This window comes from Aspergillus heteromorphus (assembly GCF_003184545.1).
Source record: "Aspergillus heteromorphus CBS 117.55 chromosome Unknown BO70scaffold_12, whole genome shotgun sequence".
NCBI lineage: Eukaryota > Fungi > Ascomycota > Eurotiomycetes > Eurotiales > Aspergillaceae > Aspergillus > Aspergillus heteromorphus.
In genome coordinates this window covers 405,835-426,518 of record NW_020290417.1, presented here as the reverse complement: position 1 = coordinate 426,518, position 20,684 = coordinate 405,835, and the positions used below count along the sequence as shown (strand labels likewise).

At 51.6% G+C, this 20,684-nt stretch overlaps 6 protein-coding genes and 3 non-coding genes across 9 annotated transcripts; 4 read left to right on the top strand and 5 right to left on the bottom strand.

The window, feature by feature from the left end:
- Positions 1-747: 747 nt before the first annotated feature.
- On the bottom strand, positions 748-3,109 carry BO70DRAFT_336493 (uncharacterized protein; the record flags this gene model as incomplete). Its single annotated transcript, XM_025541107.1, has 5 exons — positions 748-1,176; positions 1,243-1,531; positions 1,592-2,009; positions 2,065-2,762; positions 2,820-3,109. The coding sequence occupies 5 exons, from the start codon at positions 3,107-3,109 to the stop codon at positions 748-750; spliced, it is 2,124 nt and encodes a 707-aa protein (XP_025399422.1).
- A 2,502-nt stretch (positions 3,110-5,611) lies between these two features.
- BO70DRAFT_429217 (MARVEL domain-containing protein) lies at positions 5,612-6,211 on the top strand (the record flags this gene model as incomplete). The annotated part of the gene is made up of 1 exon (XM_025548055.1): positions 5,612-6,211. The coding sequence occupies one exon, from the start codon at positions 5,612-5,614 to the stop codon at positions 6,209-6,211; it is 600 nt and encodes a 199-aa protein (XP_025399421.1).
- A 579-nt stretch (positions 6,212-6,790) lies between these two features.
- Positions 6,791-7,135, bottom strand: BO70DRAFT_396452 (uncharacterized protein; the record flags this gene model as incomplete). Its single annotated transcript, XM_025546623.1, has 2 exons — positions 6,791-6,945; positions 7,012-7,135. 2 exons carry the CDS (start codon positions 7,133-7,135, stop codon positions 6,791-6,793), a joined length of 279 nt encoding a protein of 92 aa, XP_025399420.1.
- A 912-nt stretch (positions 7,136-8,047) lies between these two features.
- BO70DRAFT_379664 (uncharacterized protein) lies at positions 8,048-13,472 on the bottom strand (the record flags this gene model as incomplete). Its single annotated transcript, XM_025545365.1, has 1 exon — positions 8,048-13,472. The coding sequence occupies one exon, from the start codon at positions 13,470-13,472 to the stop codon at positions 8,148-8,150; it is 5,325 nt and encodes a 1,774-aa protein (XP_025399419.1). The 3' UTR covers positions 8,048-8,147.
- A 1,534-nt stretch (positions 13,473-15,006) lies between these two features.
- Positions 15,007-16,016, bottom strand: BO70DRAFT_429214 (uncharacterized protein; the record flags this gene model as incomplete). Its single annotated transcript, XM_025548054.1, has 3 exons — positions 15,007-15,693; positions 15,757-15,807; positions 15,954-16,016. The coding sequence occupies 3 exons, from the start codon at positions 16,014-16,016 to the stop codon at positions 15,136-15,138; spliced, it is 672 nt and encodes a 223-aa protein (XP_025399418.1). The 3' UTR covers positions 15,007-15,135.
- Positions 16,017-16,091: 75 nt separating this feature from the next.
- BO70DRAFT_371120 (acc synthase) lies at positions 16,092-17,689 on the top strand (the record flags this gene model as incomplete). The annotated part of the gene is made up of 7 exons (XM_025544781.1): positions 16,092-16,217; positions 16,295-16,336; positions 16,393-16,801; positions 16,833-17,088; positions 17,171-17,341; positions 17,390-17,608; positions 17,659-17,689. The coding sequence occupies 7 exons, from the start codon at positions 16,092-16,094 to the stop codon at positions 17,687-17,689; spliced, it is 1,254 nt and encodes a 417-aa protein (XP_025399417.1).
- Positions 17,690-17,870: 181 nt separating this feature from the next.
- BO70DRAFT_t167 lies at positions 17,871-17,942 on the top strand. Its single transcript has one exon. It is a non-coding gene; the product is annotated as a tRNA-Cys (tRNA).
- A 400-nt stretch (positions 17,943-18,342) lies between these two features.
- Positions 18,343-18,414, bottom strand: BO70DRAFT_t164. The gene has a single exon. It is a non-coding gene; the product is annotated as a tRNA-Met (tRNA).
- A 1,826-nt stretch (positions 18,415-20,240) lies between these two features.
- Positions 20,241-20,314, top strand: BO70DRAFT_t168. Its single transcript has one exon. It is a non-coding gene; the product is annotated as a tRNA-Asn (tRNA).
- Positions 20,315-20,684: the final 370 nt, after the last annotated feature.

Below are 20,684 nucleotides of genomic sequence, written 5' to 3'. Positions count from 1 at the left end.
CTCATCCCATCCCACCCCATGAATCAACAAGTGATGAATCAGAATCAGAATCAGAATCAGAACATTGACGCGTCATCCCAGTCAGGCTTGGCGCTTCCTTGCTGACAGCGACCCAGAAAGCATCTTCCTCGTGTTTGAGTTGTTGTTTTCCCCCCCTTTCTTTTGGGCCGCTAGATGTTTGCATTGTTTGGGACGAAGCATAACCATAAGTTATGACTCATTGGCTGATGTTTTGTTTGTTTTGCTTGGTTCTGCGGTTGAGCCTCATGCAGATATGCAAATACTGTGGTGGGATGAGGCTGTGAGGACACGTTACGGACTGGACTTGGGCTTGGTCTTGGTCTTGGTCTTGGTTGTTGGCATGTCAGGGTCAGGTGTCTCGGTCGGATGGACGTGCGTATACGGAAGGGTCGGGTGAGGGCTGATTTGCTGCTTTGATTTGACTCGGGAGGAGAGGGGGAGGGGGGATGAAGGGTAGGGTAGGGCAGGGCAGGGTACTATTGTATTCTGTAGAGGAGTTGCTGTTGCTGCTGGTGGTGGCTGTTTGAGCCGCAGGTTTATGCAGACAGTCGGTACGGAGTAAGTCCTCCTCATTGGTTAATAGTCATTTTGACGAAGATGGATATTAAAGAATACTTAATACTCCGGGACCTTCTCATGAGCTCCTGTTTCCTCTCCGGCCCAACAATGAAGCGTCTAAATAAGGAAAAGCGTCCAAAGTTAATAGATAGATACCACGACGTCCATTCAAAGTAAATTCAAATTATTCGGCAACTCAAACTGCCAATTATCCAGATGACTGATATAGTAACTATAATCAACGATACTCTCCGACAGGGTGGGATCATTCGAGAGCTCCAACCCCGTGTTGCCGTTGCTGTTGCTAGTCGGCATAGAAGCAACAGACTGGTAATTCTCCGCCGAGAGCACCGCATCCAGCACGCGGCGGATCGTCTCCCGCGCCTTCTGGCATATCCCGTAGTTACCCTCGTGGGGCTCTATCACCGTCTTGATGAGAGACGCAAAGACACTCAGGTTCTGGATGACGCGGGATCGCGGGAAGGGGATCGTGGAAGTCGCAGCCACGTTGGCGGCGGCTTCAGGCGAGAGATGGGAGCAGCGACGGACGAGTTCGATGGCTAGGACGCCCGCTGTGGGGAGGCCGAAGTAGGATATCTTTTTTTTTTTTTACTGCTGTTAGAGGGTGGTTTCGGACTGTGTGGAGAGAGGAGGGTAGCGTACAACCCAGCTATTCTCGCCTGAGGCCTTCGTGGTCCGCATCCTGTTCTCGACCAGCGAGAGAACCCCGCCCAGGATTTCATGCGATACCTGAACGAGGTCTTCGCTCCAGGTGTTTGTGCGTTTGGATAGGATGCGGTAGAGGAGGAAGTCGTTGTAGAGGTAGTCGAGGTGGAGATAGATCACGGCGTTTTCGGTCGCGTTCAGCCCCGGGTGGTCTTCTAGGTCTTGCTTCCAGTGGAGGAAGGAGGGAAGACTGGCCCATACGCGATGCGAGGTCTGGAGTATGTCACTTGAACAATGTCAGTCAGTCCATGGCATTGTGTTACGAACGAAGGGAAGATCGGCTTACTTGACTTTCCGCGGCAGGTCCTCGATATGATTATTCAATGACAGTTCGAGAATATCCTCCCTGACGTGGCCCATGAGCAGGGGAATCCGAGCCCACATTGCCTTTGCTGTGCTTCCGTCGGTGTTCCACCCATTCGCGTCCAGCTTGCTAATAGCCGCGTCGCGGATACTCGGTTCAGCCACGATCTCTTCGAAGCTGAGGTCCAGAGGCAGGGTGGTGTTGCAGAATCGCGAACTGATTCGGGGCGGTCTTCCGAGAAAGGTCGCCAGCTGCTTGTCAAAGCTGATGGATGCGCCCATTAGCCGTTTGCGCATCTCCGAGAGCCAGAACGGGGTGTCGTTGTCGGATGCGGGTTGGTTGAATCCTAGGGTGAATATGATGGTCGACAGATCTCCCAGTGCTCGCCAGGAACGATGGTCTGGTGAAATGGTCAGTGAGGTCGGGTTTTGGTTGGACAGGACTGCGGAACTGACCGCCATCTCCATAGACTAATGTCGACAGATGAGTATGTAGCAGGACAAGCCAGCTGACGGGGTCGTTTACGATCCCGGCTTCTTCGCAGAACTTCACGCACGTTTCCACGGCGGACATGGCCAGGTGCTGCAGATCGTTCCTGGAAATCACCGGCCGGTCTTGTCGCTGGAATATCGCATCCCAGTCCGATGCCATGAACGTGCCGAATCCGACGAAGGCGAAGACCATGCCGATGATCTCCCATCTGTATGACATGCATGTGATGTACTCGTGAATGGTAATCAAGGGATGCACTGGGATACGATTGTTGAACAGCTGGAAAACCTCACTAGACAGAGTGAGCAGCTGCGAGAGATCGAGATCGGGCAGCCGAGCTATGAGATTCTCTTCCAGGGCCTGGAATACCAACACCATGATCGGACGGCCAAGGGGATCACAGCCATTTGTTGTTCGGAACCACATTTCCGCGATGTCTTTGTATAAATGGAAGTCTCTCAGGAGTAACAACAGTCGTGCACCTTGATGTACTTGGTCCAGTTCGATGGATGTCGCGTTCGAGGCCTCGGAGAGCGAGATAGCACGCTCCCTCTCCTTCTCTGCAGTCCCGAGCGCTGAGATCCCCAGATAGTCCCGACTGTCCTTCAACGCAGCATCATAGCTGGTTAACCCCAGGAATCCAGGCTGGGATAGCCTCCTCCTCTTCGAGTTCGTCCAGTCTGCATGCGCCCGTTCAAGCGGGTCCCCTGGCCCTGACCCCCCCGAGACCCCCGATGGACTCGGGGTCACCAACCGACTTGGACCCGCACTTACTCCCATTTCCGATACGGATCGAGGCACTTGCATCTCCTCCGACCGTGGTTGTTCATACCCAGGGTCTGTCCGCCTGGACTGCCCGGTCATCGGAGACGGGCGGTAGATGCATCGATCCTGCTTATTTGTGCGGGCGCACCGAGTGCAGATGGGAAAGCGGTGGTCACAGCGAAGTTTGGATTTGCGACATGGCTCGCAGGAGGACAGCAGGCCGTTCTTGCGCAGGGTGACCATGGCGTGGACACGCCTGAGGGGTGGGGGAATGGTTATCCGGGTTTCATGGATGGAATGTCAGACGGATTGTTCATTCTGGGGGGGATTCACTAGCGGTTGTCCGGCTCTTTTAGTGCCGGGGGTTCAGGGCACGAGGGCCCATTGGCGCCGGGTAAGTGTTTAGCAGCGGCTAGTTTATCAGATTGTGGACATTCACTTGGTACGGAACATGCAGTGTTTGGATATAGGGAATGATTTATGGGACTGGGTAGTCGATGGATTCGGGGAACGAAGTTGAAGGGCCACAATTCTTGGAAGGCTGAACCATTCTTGAAAAAGAAAAAAAACCGTCATGACTGTGTATGCAACCAAAGGGTCTCAGAGGAGACTGGGGGCCTCTCTTTGATAGGAGGGATTCGACCAATACGATCGACCTATTTGATCAAGACCAAAGACTTCAAGATCTGCTCGATTGGAAGAAATAGAGGAGGAAACAAGGTAAAAGTCAAGGGAAAAAACGATCGGAGAAAAACCGTCTGTGGCGTGAATAACATACCCAGTTTCTCGGTGAATGCCAACACTATCGACAGAGTAGACGCGCCCATGATCCAACCCTGACCCACCCTTGATCCTCGAGTTGTTCATCCTTTCTCTTGGTGAAGGACTCAGAACAGAATATTCCCTGCTTCACATCCAGGACCCTTCCACATCGACTGACCTTCTGGATCCACTTTCGGCAGCCTATTTTCTATCAGTTGGTTCCTGGTTCCCACCAAGTCGTGGCACGGGAGGGCCGTGTCAAAACAAGGTCCCTGGATTCGGATCTAGAAACGGGAACTTTGTCGTGTTCGTTCCCATATTGCCTTTCTGCCTTTCCTGGCTCGGCCAAGCGCCGTGGAAGCGGGTCCGGCGGGTCAACGGCAATGGCTAACACAGATCATCATCGCACTCTATTCCGGGCCTAGTCCGCTGTCCCTGATGGAAATTCGTCGGGTCGAAAATGACTTGATGAAGAGACTAGGCTTCAAGGAAAAGGCAAGACGGGAGAACAGAAGGCGGTTATAAATAGTAACCCTTCCATGAACCACCAGCAATGGACAGGGTATAAAGCACCCCGGTGTGGTCATCTACAGTCTAGATCTGTTGTTCAACTTTTTCATCTGCAATTCTTATCCAGCGTATCGAGAATGGATATTGTCTATCACCCCGGCTATCCCACATCATCAAGAACAACCCGTTAACACAGATCCCCAACAGGCGAAGCATCTGGCTACTACAGCCAAGCCTGGTCCCATAATTCCCGATTCGACGTCGGACCCTGGGCGATGCAAGAAATTCTCATTCTATGCGCGCCCCCTCTCATCGCCGCGACCGTCTACATGGTCCTCGGCCGGATGATCCGGTCTCTACAAGCGGAACACCACATGCGCACAAAACACCTAACCTGGGTCTTCGTGCTCAACGATGTGCTAGGCTTCTGCACGCAGCCATGCAACCATCTATACTTAAATATAAATAATTGTTCATCAGTGAGCGTAATTATATGTAGAATAAATAGAAAGTAAGACTAAAAAGTAGTATTATCTATAGAAAGTAGTAGTAGTAGTAGTAGTAAAACAGCAATACTAATAAAGCATAAAAGAGGCTCGTTCGCTTGTCGCTGCGACGCAATTCTGTGGGCCGCTGGCGTCAGATGCAGAAGTTCCGTTGAATAGATATTCATGTGATCCTGGGAGGTAGATTTGCTTGTTTCAGGTCTATATAGTTGTTTCCTTTGCTATGAATCGAATTATTTGTCTGGAAAGCCCTGACATAGTGTTGGAGCATTTCAGATGGACGAATAGCAGTGATAAGGAAATATCTTTTGGTAAGATGTTCAAGGACTGTCTCTGGTATATTATGTAAAGTATGCACCGTCCATCGCAGATCTTTTACCATCAAGATGAATAAATATTTATATTCAAGTCTATATGATTGTATGGGGCGCGCTTGCGCGCCCTCGACGGTCTTGTATTGTTTCATGCTTTCTTTTGCTTGGTAGATAGGGGCGATTGCACGACTCGCACGCCCGTGTCGGTGAACTGGACCGGGGCACCACGAAACCTTGCCTCAGCAGAGGCAATTATTCACCCCAAGTGCATCACCATTAGGAGTTTCTATCCGGAGTATATGTCGTATTGACCCTTCTCGTGGCAGTGTGATGCGAGATGATCATAGCCAATTCGAGTGAGGGCAAAAACAAACCCCCAAGACGAGCTCAATACCCACAAACGGCTAGTGCGGTAATTTCCCATACCAGTACCTGAGATTTGCCGAATTGGGGAACTCCGCTTTATATAGAACCGATAAGTTACCATAGCCCATGACTATTGGCAATGATGATATTGTTTCTTATTTTTGTTACAAATTCCGCTGCTCTACTACTCTTGTTGATTTAATTCCATGCGATATGAAACCCCCATCCCTCAAATGAACGATATTTTTCTCTACGTGTCTGCCTCCATTTCATCTCAATCCACCACAATGGCCAAACCCATACCTCCCAATCGAGGAGCCCGCACCCTCATCATCCACGCAGTTCTCCGCATCCTGCAAATCACCCTCGCCATCATCATCGCCGCCCTCTACGGGATCGACCTCGCGCACGCCACCAAATCCCACACCCGCGCGATCCCGAGCTGGGTATACGCTGAATTCGTGGCTGCCGTGTCGGCAATCACATCCCTCATATACGTATTCGTCTTTGTGAGATATATTGTCTGGATCCTTCTTGATGGGTTGATGGTGGTTCTCTGGGTCGCGCAGGTCGGCGTGTTTGGGAGTTTATTTATTTCGAATGATACGTCTTCTGGGGATGTGGACTTTACGTTGTCGGTTTTGCGAATGAGGGTGGCTGTGGGCCTGGATTTGGTGATGATGGTGTTGTGGGTGTTGACGGCTGGGTTGGGTGTTGAAGGGTGTGTTTGGGGGAGAAAGCTTGTTTCGAGGAAGGATGGGGGCGGTTGTGGGATGGAGGTGATTGTGGCGGATGGTGGTGATGTGGAGACTGGGGAGATACTATGCGGGGAGAAGGAGACATTGGCGACGGTGGTGGAGGAGGAAGATGAGGGGAAGGGTGTTTAGTTGTGGGATGAAAATGGATTTTGGGTCGGAGGGCGATGTCGGTTAGATTTATATTAGGGTTGGGATAGGGATTTCTGTGGCGTTCTTAGATTGTGTCTATTATCATCAACTAATGAGTTTCTTAGCATACCACGAGGCTCAAAGTACAATAATGCTACTCCATAGAATGGGTTTAAGTGGATTTTTCCAACCCCCATATTATTCTCAGCCTTGCTGAGTGGAACTGCCGTAACAAGCATCGGGATAAGCATGTACTTAGTGCCTTGGCTCGACTTGGCTTCGAGGTGGAGATGGACAATCAGGGGGTGTCTATTCCCCCAAGCTTTGAAAATGTCAGTAGTCAGTCTTTCCATCATCTAACTCGAGTCGTTCTAGAATATGACCAACCAACATAATCTGGGAGTTACCCGTAAAGCTAATTATTGTCAAACCTCAGTCGATCTTATATATATATATATATACTACCATCTCAGCGAGCCAGATCACTAAGTCCTCATCATGGCAAAAACATGAAAAATAGAAAAATTCCAATTCATCACTCATAAATCCCCAAATCCCACCTCCGTACTTCCCTCATCTCTACGCCTCAAACCCAATCCCCGGACCGTGGTGCGGGGAGTGCAAGGCACGGTCATACGCCCGATCGGCCTGGAAGTCATCACGGGCGATCTCATCATCCGTGGGGCGGTGCGAGTCATGCTTGTGGTGGGGTCCGTGGCTATGACCGTGCTTGGCTAGGTAACAGTTTAGCACACATCCGTGGAGATAAGTAGATGAGAGCAAGAAAGGAGAAATCGAACCTTCATGGGAGTCCGGAGGGGGGGACTGCAAATCGCGAGGCTGGGGCTCGGGGGTCTTGGAGCCCTCCTTCTTGTGGTGGTGGATGTGGAGAGCGTCTTCGGCTTTGTGTAGGAATCCTGACATGGTGGTGGATGAGTTTATTTCCGAGGTGCGGGGTAGATGGTTGTGGTGGTGGTTGGTGATGGGGTGGGTATGTGGTTTGTCTTGGCCGGTTCTGACAGATGTGTCTAGGAGAGTGCTGTGGTTTCGAATGGTCTTTATAGGGCATGGGGGAGGCAGATGACGTTGTCATGAAGGGATCGCGCGCTCTCTTGTTTCCCGGCGGTTTGACGTCATCGCGGGATGGTTTTGATATCAGGCCATGCCATGCCATTTGACGTGCCGGATCGGAACGCGCGGCATGTCGCTACTATCTACTTAGTACGGAGTATTATTCCCAGGATGTGATATCCGATATCCGATATCCGGGAAGCGCTGTCAGGGACTTTCGACGTCAAGAGGAACAGAACATAAAGATATGGTCATGGTTGGCGAGAGTGAACCCCATATGAAGGATATTGGGAAATGTGTTTGAGTTCGATGGATGGTCGGGTCTTGGTTGAGAGGCATCCAGCGCTCGTGCGGTCGCATCTAAAAGGTCAAAATGGATAGATAGCGACAGGTAGGATAAAGGATGGGCGGCGCTATACCCCTTGCAGCCTGCCATGCAGCGAACCCTGTTCTTGATCCCTCGCCAAGTGCCTCGCTACGAGCGATGATCGCTTCCTGCGCTAGCGTTCCAAGGCCATTGAATGATCTAGCCACTTGATAGTCCAGGTATCTGATGAGTGATAAGACAAAGATCATCCAGCTAATAAGATGTAGGCTGTGGAGGGTAGTCATTGACTTGGAACTACGGTCCTAGGGTACCCCCCATCACGTGGTCCGGCAACAAAGACAACGATCAAATTTTCTTCCATTCAGTATATATATACTCTCCTTTCAAATTCCGGTTATATATAGCCATAGCAGGGACTATAATGACTGCCTATCCATGTTCTCTTGAGTAGTAGTCCACGAAGATGATGAGACCCAAATTTCCAGAATGAAGTGCAGATACACACTCCTCGAGGCCAGATCGACCACAGTGTCCATCTCAGTGAATAATAGCCTCCGCCGTCTGCAGCCCCGCATCAACCAGATTACATGCCGCCATAACCCCAATGGGAATCTGTCTCGTAGCGGGATCCAAATCATTCACGGCGACGGCATACGACACGCGCGAGACATACGAAGTAAGATTCGACACCTCGCCCACGATCGCCGCAGACCGATCCGCACCCTCGGGCTTACTACTAAGCTCGTAGAAGTGCCATCCGGTCACGAATAGCGCCGGAATGATCAGGACCGTGTTGACAATCGCGCCCGTGGCACGACCATCATCCACCGCCAGGCCAGAGAATTTGCTGCCGGAAGTCTTCAGCTTGTTCTGCACGGGCCCGGAAAAGAGGACCTTGCTGATGATGCTCGCGGTGGTGGTGACGTCGGAGATCACACTGACGGCGAAATTGTCGATGGGGGCTTTGGGGACCAGGAAATTGCCGCCTCCTTCCATGGAGGCGATGAGGAATCCGAGGACGCCCGATGGGATCGAGAAGGGGTTCTCGCCTGTCATTATCTCGGCTTCGAAGGTGGTTACGAAATCGCTAGTGAAGAGCAGGAAGCCGGCCGAGGCGTGCGAGGCAATGAAGACGGCGCTCTGCACGGCTTGGGGGAGGGTAATTGACGCGGAGGTAGGTGTAAGACCTGTCCTGGCGTTGACTTTCTTGACGGATTGCGTACGGAAGAGGGCGGCTAGGTCGTCCCAGGTTGAGGCAGAGATGATCGCGTTGACGTCGCTGGTGTCGGGGAAGGGGGCTTCGTTGTTAGCGATCTTGTAGACCACGGTGTATCCGACGGCAGCGATCCAGGCGAACAGATCGAGAAAGGTGATGTCGGGGATGCCGATGGCGTTCAGGATGTCGGAGATGATCGGGATGTGCATCTTGGTGTCCAGGAGGCTGATGGCGGATTCGGCGATGCTTTGGAGGACGTCTAGCAAGGCGTCGACGACTACCTGGGCGCTGGAGAGGACGCCGTCCGCTAGTATCACTGCCAATTTCTTGAGGATGTCGCCCACGCTCAGGCTGCTGAAGTTGCTGGCTAGGTCTCGAAGTTGGTTATAGACCTGGCTGAGGACGACGCCTTCTTTGGATAGTCCATCCAAGAGCTGATCCACCAGGCTCTGGGTAGCGTCTTCAGACGGAAGATCGCCGAGGATGCTCACTTGGTGAACTTGGTTCTGGAAGTGATCTGCCAGCAGCCGCGAGCCCGAAGTTTGCCCCTTGGCTGGGTTGGAGGTACTGCCCGAGGCCGGCTCGCTGGCAGCGGTGCCGATGGGGGTCCAGTCGGTGATTCCTGCCCACTTGCCCAGTGTCTCTTCGGCTTCCGCAATGTGGGCATCGAAGGCAGCCTTGGCTCGGGGGATGGAGTCCACCTGGTTCTGCATGTACAGTTTGGCCACATTGTAGAGGACATTCTTGGTTCTCTTCACATCGCCCCAGTTGAAGAGAAACTCAATAAACCGGATGAGATCCTCAATCGCTGTTTTGATGGCGTTGAACACCCACACGACGGCCCCGACAATGGCATCCACGGTATCCAGGATCGCGCGGTATACCTTCCCGGCAATGGTGGCAACAAAGTGCCAGGCGTCACTAACGGCGTCGTAGACGATGTCAATCACGGCCTCTATTCCGGATTTCAGCCAGTTGAACAGGTCACCGGCTGCGATGGCGATGTCGTCAAGGATGTTTTTCGCGTTTCGAGAGGCAAGGAACTGCGTTGAGGGGACGACCCGTTTTGCTGGGCTTATTGAGGTGATGGGCCGTGGGGTCGGGTTGATCTGTCTGCCAAGTTGTCTCGACAGTAACGCGGTCTTCGACGGGGCCTTCGAGTACAGGTCCTGGAGATTCGTCATCCGGGAAGCGATGGTCTTGACATCGGCATCGTCAGTTGAGGCAGCCACGAGGGGCGTGGTTGAGGTGTCATCAAGAATACCCCCGGCAGTAGTATTGGTCGGGAAGCTTGCAGCGCGAAGCGAGTCCTCAGTATTGAGAGCGCTGAGTTTCTGGAACGATGTATCCATGGAATTAATCACAGTGCTCACGGCGCTTCCATCAATAGTCACAGTGAGGGTGACCGCGTTGAGGTCATCGGTTGCCTGAATCACAGATACTGATCCACTGGCGTCTGTGGTCACCTTCACTGCGTCGGGTCCCAGCACGTAGTAGAGACCGTTTATATACACGGGAGTGCGCACCTCTGCCGCAATGTTCAGAGTCGTCTTTGCGGCTGGCGCATCGTTCTTCGTATCCGTCACCTGGATAGTGGTCGTATAGGAGGTGAAAGACAGCGGTTTCTCCGTCGCAGGGGCTGCGAGCTTGATGTCCTGCGCCTGCCACACCTTCGCATCGGTGACGGTAGCCTGGGTCAATGAGAAGAGTCGTCCATTTCCTGACGCAAAGATGGTGTTTCCGCCATCTATCCGATTCATGTAGGCGGATATCCGCTCGATGCTGGTTAGGATTGGAACTGGGGCGCTCCAAGATCCAGGCTTGGTCAGCTCAGTGTTCGGGCACGAGAGGTAGTAGACCTCGTTGCTGCTATTTCTCCCCCAGAGCGTAGTGACTCCATCCAGAATCATGGACAGCAGGGTGTCGGTCCCAGAAAGGAAATCATTGGTGATAAGAGGAACAGCCGTAGACCCATCTGTCTGCGCGTTGGCAGCAAAGTAGTACAGGGATGTGTTGCTGATGGCGTAGAGATCGGTGGTTCCAAGCAGACTGGAAGACTTGTCCCCGTTGCGTGCAGTAGCGATGGCTGAAGGGACCTGTGAGCCGGGAAGAGAAAGTCGGCGAGAAGCAGGAGGTCCCGTTCCAAAGTCATTGATCACAGGCATGTAGACGAGCTGAGGAGCGCCATCGGTGGTCCCCAGGGTGTATACACCGTCGGACCAGGCGTTGGTAACTCGACCGACGCAGCTCTGGTAATTCCCGTCTTCTATGTCCACGGGGACATCGTGCTTCACCCAGTAGACACCTGTTTCCTTGGACGGGTCGATGTAATAGCGCACGATGTTCTTCACTGCGGAATCGTTCAGGCGATCGAGGTCAACGATCAAGTACTGCGAGGGGTCCGATAGTTCAGCGAACATGATTCCAGTAACGGTGATCGTCTCAGGCCATTCAGTGACAGCATCGAAGGGGACCTGGGTCCAGCGCGGGTTTTCAATCCAGGACGTGTCTCCGTTGGAGTTCAACAACGACATGAACAGATTGTCAGTTCCAGCGCATGAGACAGCCATAGCTAGACTAATCGTGCCATCGATTGCACTTTGACCGACACCAAACGTGCGTACCACTGCATCGGTCTTTCCGGGGAAGTAGGAGGTGATGACTGAGGTGGATAGGTCATGAAGTTGCCACCCGGTACTTGTCACGCCGCTCTGCTCCTCGATGACATGGAAGACACCAGACGAGTCAGTGGCAAAGAGGAGTGCATGGCCATCCTGTGTCTGCAACGCTTCGAAGTTGCCTGTCGGCGACACAAGTTGACCCTGAACGTAGTTCAACAGCATATCGGATGAGCATGTCAGTCCTAGAGTCGGCTCGGTGGACCTGAGAGCTTGTCTGGCCTTCCTTCTGGATTCTACAGTGCTGGCAGGGTCAACATAGGTAATGTCACATGCCAAATCCTGATGTGCTGAGAAGCGAGGAGACTTGTAAGTGAACACTTTACCACCTGGGAAGACAAAATTCTGAATACCACTGAGGGTAGTTGATTTCATCTGAGATGATGCGAGAGAGGTAACCTTGGACTGAATTTTGTCGCAAACCCCGTTTATACCGGAGAATGTATCGCTAAACCAGTTCAAATTAGGCTCTTGAGAGTTATCCTCTGGCACCGAGGCGGTTTGAGCAATCTTTAGACCACCGTATTGGTCTACCGAAATGGTGTACGTATCGGTGATTGTCTTATCAAAGACATTGGCATCTCCAGTAATCCAGTCCACTCGGGCATGCACGAAGATGACAAGGTGCTGCTTGACGATGATTGTATCATCCTCAAAGTACACACCGCAGTTGTAGGTCACATTCACGTCCAGTGCACAATACGTTGCCCCCCAATGACTGTCGTCGCTTCTTGCGCAGTAATAATCGAACTGGACGACTTCTGAGCCGCTGTCGGTGACCTTGGCAGTATCAGGTGTCTGGTCTTGATAGACGGTTACATCAAACTCCCCGGTTGCCCAATACCAATCGGCAAATGCATAGGGTTCGATGCGCAGGCAACAGTTCGTCGCGGCGGGCAGCAGTTGATCGAGCATATTCTGAGCGATTATGTTCCGGTTGATTGCAATGACACCGCTCTTGTCATTGATGTCCGCGGGCAGCACCCAGTTCCAATTGAAGCTCGAGACACCTGGAAGCGGCTTGTCATTAATGGCGCAGAGATAGTCGAGTGTGGTAGCAGATTTCTGCAAGGCAGTCGGGCTGGGAATGACAGCGCCAGTGCTGTCCTTGGGAGGGTTGACCTCCCTCTCGAAGCTGGTCATCTGCAGCTGGGAAGGGTCAGGGGTTCCCGTGACATCTGCAGTGACCGAGACAAGGGGCAGCCCGTGGCTATTTGCTAAGTCACTGTAGATGGAAACGAACGAACGCTGCAGGATGGCCTCTGCCTGGGAGCCCTCCGGAACACCCTCAAACCTGGGTACGGTCTCTAAGACGGCATTGCTCAGATCAAACAGCAATTGCTTCAGGCTGAAGGCCGTGCTTGACAGATTCATCAGCTGGGCTTTCAGCTGAGCCTTTAGCTCCGGGTGGTTGTTCAAGTAGGGTGTGTCCAGCTCCTTGTCGAGGTCTTTCATCACAAGATCAACATTCACCTGCACATACCAGGGCGTTCCCGATGGCTGGCTGTAGACGCTCCACACACCGCTGGTCCACGCATTGCCTGGAGTATTCTCAATCACAGTAAACTGCGAACAGAACATGTTGAACTTGACCGTCTTGGCGTCGTCTCCAAGGTCAACGATTGAAGGCAGGTTCTTGGGCAGAACACCGGGCGGCAGGCCCATCTGGATTTGAACGCCCACCATGAATCTGGCGGCAGTCACTTTGGTAATTCTGGCATCACTGTAGTCTGTACCCGCAGGGATGTCAAACGGATTGACGTTGTCCGTGAGTTTGAGCACCTCCTCCAGAGTGACCATGTTCGTGGGGTTGCCGGTGTCGTCGGCCAGGAAGCAAAGGTATTGGACGGGCTGCTGGCTCTCGCTCAAGAAAAGAAGAAGGTCCGAGTTGATGCTCGCCTGAGTGGTGGAAACCACAAAGTCATACCCATATTTGGGACTGGACAGGAAGGAGGAGTCGGCATCCATGGTGAATCGTTGCTTGTTCAAAGAATTGAAACTGATAGTCTGGTTGAGTACCACTGTCCGTTGATCAGCTTTCCCCTTTTATATTGCTTGCACAGGTACCTTTGCCATCTCTCCCAACTGGTCACGCGAAATGACGATGTCACCTTGTCTCACACGTTTCCATGGTTGGGGATGTGTAGCTGCATGCATCCTATACAGTTCCCCCATTGTTGACGACCTGAGAGTCCGGTTTGGTGAAGCAGCCCCTCGGACTTGCACCATCTGCATGGATTATTGGGGCTGCAGTATGAGGAAACAGACAATACCATGTCTGACTCGATCGCCACACATGCCTAAAGAGATGTCTCCTGGTAACCAGGAGTTGATTTCGGATTGCATGCAGATTGATGTTGCATTCCCCCGCTCTCAGGAACTTGCCACTCCAGGGTAGACCTGGATGGTACGTACTCGATGCAGCCAGGCGGATCGGGACATGATGTGTTTAGATGCAAGACATCACCCGTGAGAGGGATGGGGGGGGGGCTTTGGCCTTTGGACCTCCCACAATGCCACCGGAAGGATGGGCGCTAACGTGCTCAAGATGGAAAGGGTGCGGGGAGTCGCACCACTCAAGCGACAGTGGCAAACTGGAGATGATCTGCAGGAAAGTGGAGCCGATCTGGACAGTACTCAGGTCAGTACTAAGTATCTAGTAGTAGATAGTTAGTGAACAGCGGTCGAGGGCCCCTGCTGCAACTGCCCGCTAGGGGATGCCCGCGGGTGCCCGGTGCCCGGCTGGCCTGCCCGCCCCACAGCTCAGCTCCACGAACTGCAGCCGCTCGACGGGTAGATACTTCCCACAGATGGATTGAGAAGAGTACGCCATTCAGCTGTGCTAAAATTCGAAACAATCCTACTAGAAGGAGGAATTGGGTCCGTTTGTTTGTTGATATTGTACTTTTCATTGATATTGTACTTTTCAATATATAGTTTCATAGGTAAAAGTACTTATTGCTTCAGCTGTGGCAGTTTGTGGAGCTGAAGGGTGGGTCGGACAAACAGCATGGCACACCGCACAAGCATTGAGCAGTCAGCTAATCCTTACTAAAAGCCTGGGTTACACTGCTGCTGCAGCAGCAGCAGCAGCAGGGGCCATGCTCTGGTTATACCTGGAAGCAAACCAGTGACGTGGTTCAGTGAATAGTTGCCTCCCGGAGGGAGGTGCTACCGCCACCCCCTCCTCTATCCCAAACTCCACAGCATTGCAACTTGCAGCGGCTGTTGGACTTGGATTTAATTTCCAACAGTGGAGCTGAGCTATGTGTATGGATGAAATTGAACATGCATGACTAAGCCTGACCTGTGTGACCATACCTGTCAGAATATGCCGCCCGTTAGATGATCCCAACAGGACTATTCCTGTTTGATTACGACTACTCAACGATGCCTCAACTGGCATGCAACAATGGGGGGAGCTGGTATTGCTCCATCCTCACTGCTCGTGGTTATCGGTTGAGATGTCTCCCTGGAGAAGTCACATTTTCGTATGCAGAGACTCGTAGCCTTTAAACGTTAAGACAGAAAATACGAATTTCGGAAGCGCTCGCCTTCTATACAACTTGCGGGCGCAGAAAGCAATTCAACGCGTGAACTGGCCTTGTATATGGGAACCCCGTAGTCAATGCTAAGTAAACTGAGCCGTCGTCAACCCACACATGATCCCACTGAAACTTCTCCACAATCTCTCATGGCTTGTGATCTTCTCGAGCAAGAGATCTGGAGACAGCGGCGCTCTAAACCGATCCATCACCAAAGTCGTCGCGACATCCATCCCCACGGGATAGATCATTGATGTGACTTGTGAGATGGTATCTTCCCGCTGCGTGTCACTTGAAGTATCCCAGATTTCTTCCACGGGTAGCCCTTCGATGAAGTCCATCGCGATAACGCACTCGGGTCTGTAGTATCCATTCCCGCTCTCAATGTTGATGACGCGGTGCACTTTGGGTACGGGTATTGATGGGTTTTCGCGAACGAAGTCCAATAAAGCTGCCTCGCCGGGACGGGTATAAGCTCCGCTTTTCGGTATCAATGTGCGTGAGATCCGGATAACACGGGCTCCAGAGATGTCGTAGAGGACGGGAGCACTCCCGAGAAGGTCGAGTAGTGTTTCATCAGGGATGGTGGAGATGTCTGTGGAGGGGTCCAGGGGGGATGTCGTTTGCGGGTCTCTGCTGGTTGGCTGGAAATATGTTAGCTAGAAAATTTTGGATATTGAGATATCTGACAGAGACACGAGTCTAACATCGTAGAGTGGAGTGTTAATGCTCAATCCATCGGTTTTCAGGGGTATACCCTAAGGAAGGTGTCGTGATGGCATGAGGTCCCAAGGAAATGGAAAACTTTCTACGGGGCTGATGGATGGGCCGATCCAGAACACCCCACGAATCGCCCCTCGGCAACCCCACCACCATCCCCCCATATCTCACGTCAGATATTCACTATCCTCTGATGTTCCTGGCACATCATTTCCTTGGTACTGAATGTTCTTTTTGGTTGAAACATCTCGAATACTGGGTGACAACTTATTCCACGGCCCCTGATTATCATACCATTGAATAACTGTGACCCTGTCTCAACATGCTTTCAACCCAAGGTGAAGCGTATGCGAAAGCCAGACTGTCCAACGGCTATCTCGGGCTTCCAAAGGCCATATTTGACCGCCACACAAGACACGGCGTTGTTTCTTTCGGGAATGCCGAAAATGTCCGTGACACCGCCAGTGCTCATCCCGAGTCACCCCTCTATACACCTGGATATACTAACCCATCAGACGAAATCAGTTCCTCATGCGAGATGAAATGCTGGAATACATCCGCTCAAAGGTGACCATCAAACCATTCAATCCCTGTCTAGACACAATCACTGACCAGGAACCCAGGCAATCCAGAATCTCGACCAAAATACCCTCACCTACCACGAGGGCCCCTTCGGCCCCAACCGACTACGAACAGCCATGTCCCGCCATCTCAAGACCTACTTCCACCCAGCCACCCCAATCGACTCGAGCCACATCGTTTTCGCCAACGGCGTAACCAGCCTAAACGCCATGTGCGCCATCAGCCTGACTAACCCAGGAGAGGGCATCCTCCTCGGACAGCCGATATACGGATCCTTCGCCGGCGACCTGCGCACCCCGTCAGGCTGCGAACTCATCTACACTCCATTCCACGGTGACGACCAGTTCAGTCCCACCGCGGTTTCCCGATACGAGGAGGCATTGATACACGCACAGGAAACAGGAGTTGCGGTGAAGGCCCTCCTAATATGCAATCCACACAATCCGCTTGGTCGTTGCTACCCCCCGGAAAACTCTGGAAGCGCTCATGCGCTTTTGTCAGAAATACCGTCTCCATCTGATCAGCGACGAGGTGTATGCGTTGTCTGTGTATGGGGATGGAGGGCACCAGAAGCACTTTAGTTCGGCTCTTTCGATCGATCTGGACCAGATCGGGGTGGATCCGGATTTGGTACACGTGTTATATGGTATGTCTAAGGACTTTGCTATGGCGGGACTGCGATTGGGGTGTTTGGTTAGCCGGAGTCAGGGCTTGCTAGGGGCTGCTTTGTCGATGAGGTGGGTCGGTTTGAAGTTTCTAAGCCTGGACTTGGCCCTGAATGTGGTGCACTTTATTATTCTGACTCGGGATTTGATGTAGTCGGTTCCACTGGCCCTCAAATGTATCCTGCAGCATTGCCGCTTCTTTCCTCGAAGACCAGGTTTTTCTCCACTCATTCTTACAGAAAAGTCAACACGCTCTCAAATCGCAACATCGACTGGCTACTGCGGCGTTGGAAGAGGCGGGATCCCTTATGCGAAGGGCTGGCATGTATCTCCAATCCAGATAAAAGCCGCGCACGACTAACGAGCCTCCCAGCATAGCAGGATTCTTCCTCTGGGTCGACCTGTCCAAATGCCTCGATCCTGCAATCGTGAGAGATCAAGGAGGCTGGGCCGCGGAGCTGGACCTTTCCCGCAGATTGGGCGAGGTCGGTGTGGACATGTCTTCCGGGTATGCCTACCACAATGAGGTCCCCGGGTGGTATCGGGTCATCTTCACGGTGGATGCGAAGACCCTGGAGGAAGGGTTATCACGGTATGTCTGGACTTTCCATATCAACCAGGCGTATGCACTGATGGGAATAGGATTATCAACTTTTACCACGCGAGCAATTGATTCTTTACAGCTTTCTTTTTCGGTGGAAGAGACTACACGATAAGAAATAGCTCCGTTGATCTGACACTCGGGCATTGGCAAGGAAAGTCCAACAAAATCTATACCCATTCCTCAGACCTACCCTCGCTCCACCTTCCCTGGGTTCATGATGTCATCCCCGGCACAGAGTCATATGACTAAAGGGTCGGTAACTCAGGGGTAGAGTGTGGGACTGCAGATCTTATGGTCACGCGTTCAAATCGCGTTCGGCCCTTTATCATTTTTGTCTTTTTGTTTCCTTATCATCCACAGGCTCCACCAGGGCCCCGTTGTAAAAGCAAAACAAAACAAAAATGTTGTGTGTTGTGATTGCGGGACTAAGCGGTGGACCCGTTCCTTAAAACAAGGTTTTTAGGTATATGCGGGTTGTATACTGTGTGGTCTGTACTGATGTTAAAAACCTATTTAGCTTTGGGTATTATTATATGAAAGGTAGTAAAGCGTGGCATTTTGTTAAAACAAATCATCAGTACACTGAGACTTCCACTCACTGGATATTTCTGTGGGAGACGGAAGCCCTTCCTATCGAACAAATATTAGGGCACGCCGGGGGCCGTTCCACCATCCTGCTATCCACCACCAAAAAAGTGGTGAGCAAAAATTGAAATATCAGATAGCATGTCCTGGTTTCGATCCAGGGACCTCCGGGTTATGAGCCCGGCGCTCTTCCCCTGAGCTAACATGCTTTTTGGGTGAAAGGCCTTTCTGTTTGTTGTATAATGGAAGGAGACGAAGCAGGCCTCGTTCTTGAGTAAGTATTCTTGCTGCCCTGGCATGGATTCTGGGGCTGTGCATTGGGCCACTGTCTTTTTCAGTATAAAATAGACAATAGACTGAAATTTTGGAAATGCCATAATTTGCAAGTAACTAGTTGGTATAGTGAAGTAGAAAAGAAGAATTTTGATCTAGAATCATCAAGGTCACAAGTCCCGAGCTGGGCAGGTCTGCCTCACTCTTTAATACGGTGGATCAATGACGGGGGCAGTAACACGGGAATATGCCTCGGTGGGACGAATAGTATGAAGGTAGGGGGAAGAGATTGAAAAGATGGAAGAAGTGGAGGTGAATGCCATGCAGATAGTCAGTCACTGGGATTGCGACGAAGGAAGGTACGGAGACAAGTCTGCCCGGATCAGTTACGCATCGTTGCAAAAATAAATGGCTACACATGGTTACTAAAGCAGTGTACAGGTCGTACGTTCTTCAATTCCTTCTCTATCAAGTCCAGTTGCTAGGGGTGTTGTAGCCCATCTTCCGTGATGCATGAAGTTATCGATTAGTGGAAACTGTTACAATTGGAAGAGTCTTGTCGATTACTGCTTCTTGCCTGCTTCCGGGAATATATGTTCCGAGTCTCTGGAAGCATCAGCAAATCGGAGAATTCTTTCTGTTCGCTTGTTTAAAGAAAGGATGATACCGCCACACCTCCCTATGACCTCTCGCACCCCAATATTGACCATTTGAAACCAAAAAAAACCACCCCCTGGTCATTGATCGTCACCGACTGCACATAATCAATCCATTTATACCTCTGTTTCTGACCCATATCCTTGAGTAAACCAGCACATACGACCATAGGGTGTGGAGAACAGGGCTTCCCGTCCGCTCAGCCGTACTTAAGCTACACGCCGGGAGGTTAGTAGTTGGGTGGGTGACCACCAGCGAATCCCTCCTGTTTGTATGTTTTTGCCCTTTTTTTCTTGATGAAAAACATCTTTTATTGGAGGGGGGAGGAGGATATTGTGGCCCGGATACGGTGAAAACCGACATCCGCTAGGTGTATAAGTTAAGAATGGTGTGGCAGTGTTTGGTTCAGGTCTGGGAACCGTCAATTGACTCGATACCATGAATACACAACTCGGAGAAACAAACTGTCAGTCGCTTCTCTAGACTCCTCTGTCGACTTGATGATCGTGAATAGCTTCAGTCGCTCGAGATATCGGGTCATGTGATCGCCGCTGGTTCCGCGCGGCAGCCTTCCCGACGCTGTGAAACAATTCCCGCCCTCCAATGGTAGCAATCGCCCATGAGTCTGCCGAATCATCTGCTCTGCGCCGGCGAAAGACGTAGTTGAGTGGGAGAGTGAAGTAGAGGAGGTTTGCGTGGGGAGAAATAAAGGCCTCTTCCGCTACCTCACCCGAACCGCCTAAAGGGGAACATATAGGTGAAGGCATAACGGCAGAGCCCCTTTCAATTTCCATTTCCATCCTTGAACCTCTCCGGAAGATATATACTACCGTTTGGTGACACTATCTGTATACATCATTTCTCAAATTGACTTGTGGCCCAAAAAAACAAGACCTCTCCCCCCTCTATTTCTACATTCATCTTTCAACCTCCCCCACAACGAGTCCAATTTTGCTTGGAATCTTTAGTGGTCTACATCTGGTTTTTTTTTTTTTTCTCTTTTGCTTCTTGGTAGAGTTATGAGGGTGACAGGATTAGCTATCCCATGAAATCTTTTATCAAATGCCTGGATAGACCCTTGATGTGAGCTCGAGCCTCAACAATCGTCTTGGTGGCGCAATTGGTTAGCGCGTACGACTGTTAATTGTGAGGTTGAGAGTTCGATCCTCTCCTAGGACGTTGATTTTTTGCCCTCTCTTCCTCTGATCCTCTTCTCACTCCGCTACTCCGCCCCGCCCCGCCCCGCCCTGCTAATCCACCTCTTCCTTCGCGAGCCCCGCCAGGGCCTTGCACCTGCCCCGCCCCCTACGAGGATATCACTACATCTAGGCCCGATTGCCGTAAACATCCTATATAAATGTTGAATTGTGCAGACAACCGGCCTACTCGGCCGCTTTTTGCTTGAAACTGTCATCGTGGCTTTCATTTTGTTATCGATCTGTATATATAAGCCCGCGCTTGGCACGTCTCTATACCCCTTTGGGGGGGGCGGGGGGGGGGGAGAGGTCCTCGAGACTCGGTGATGCTGGCATTTTGCTAGATTTTAAGT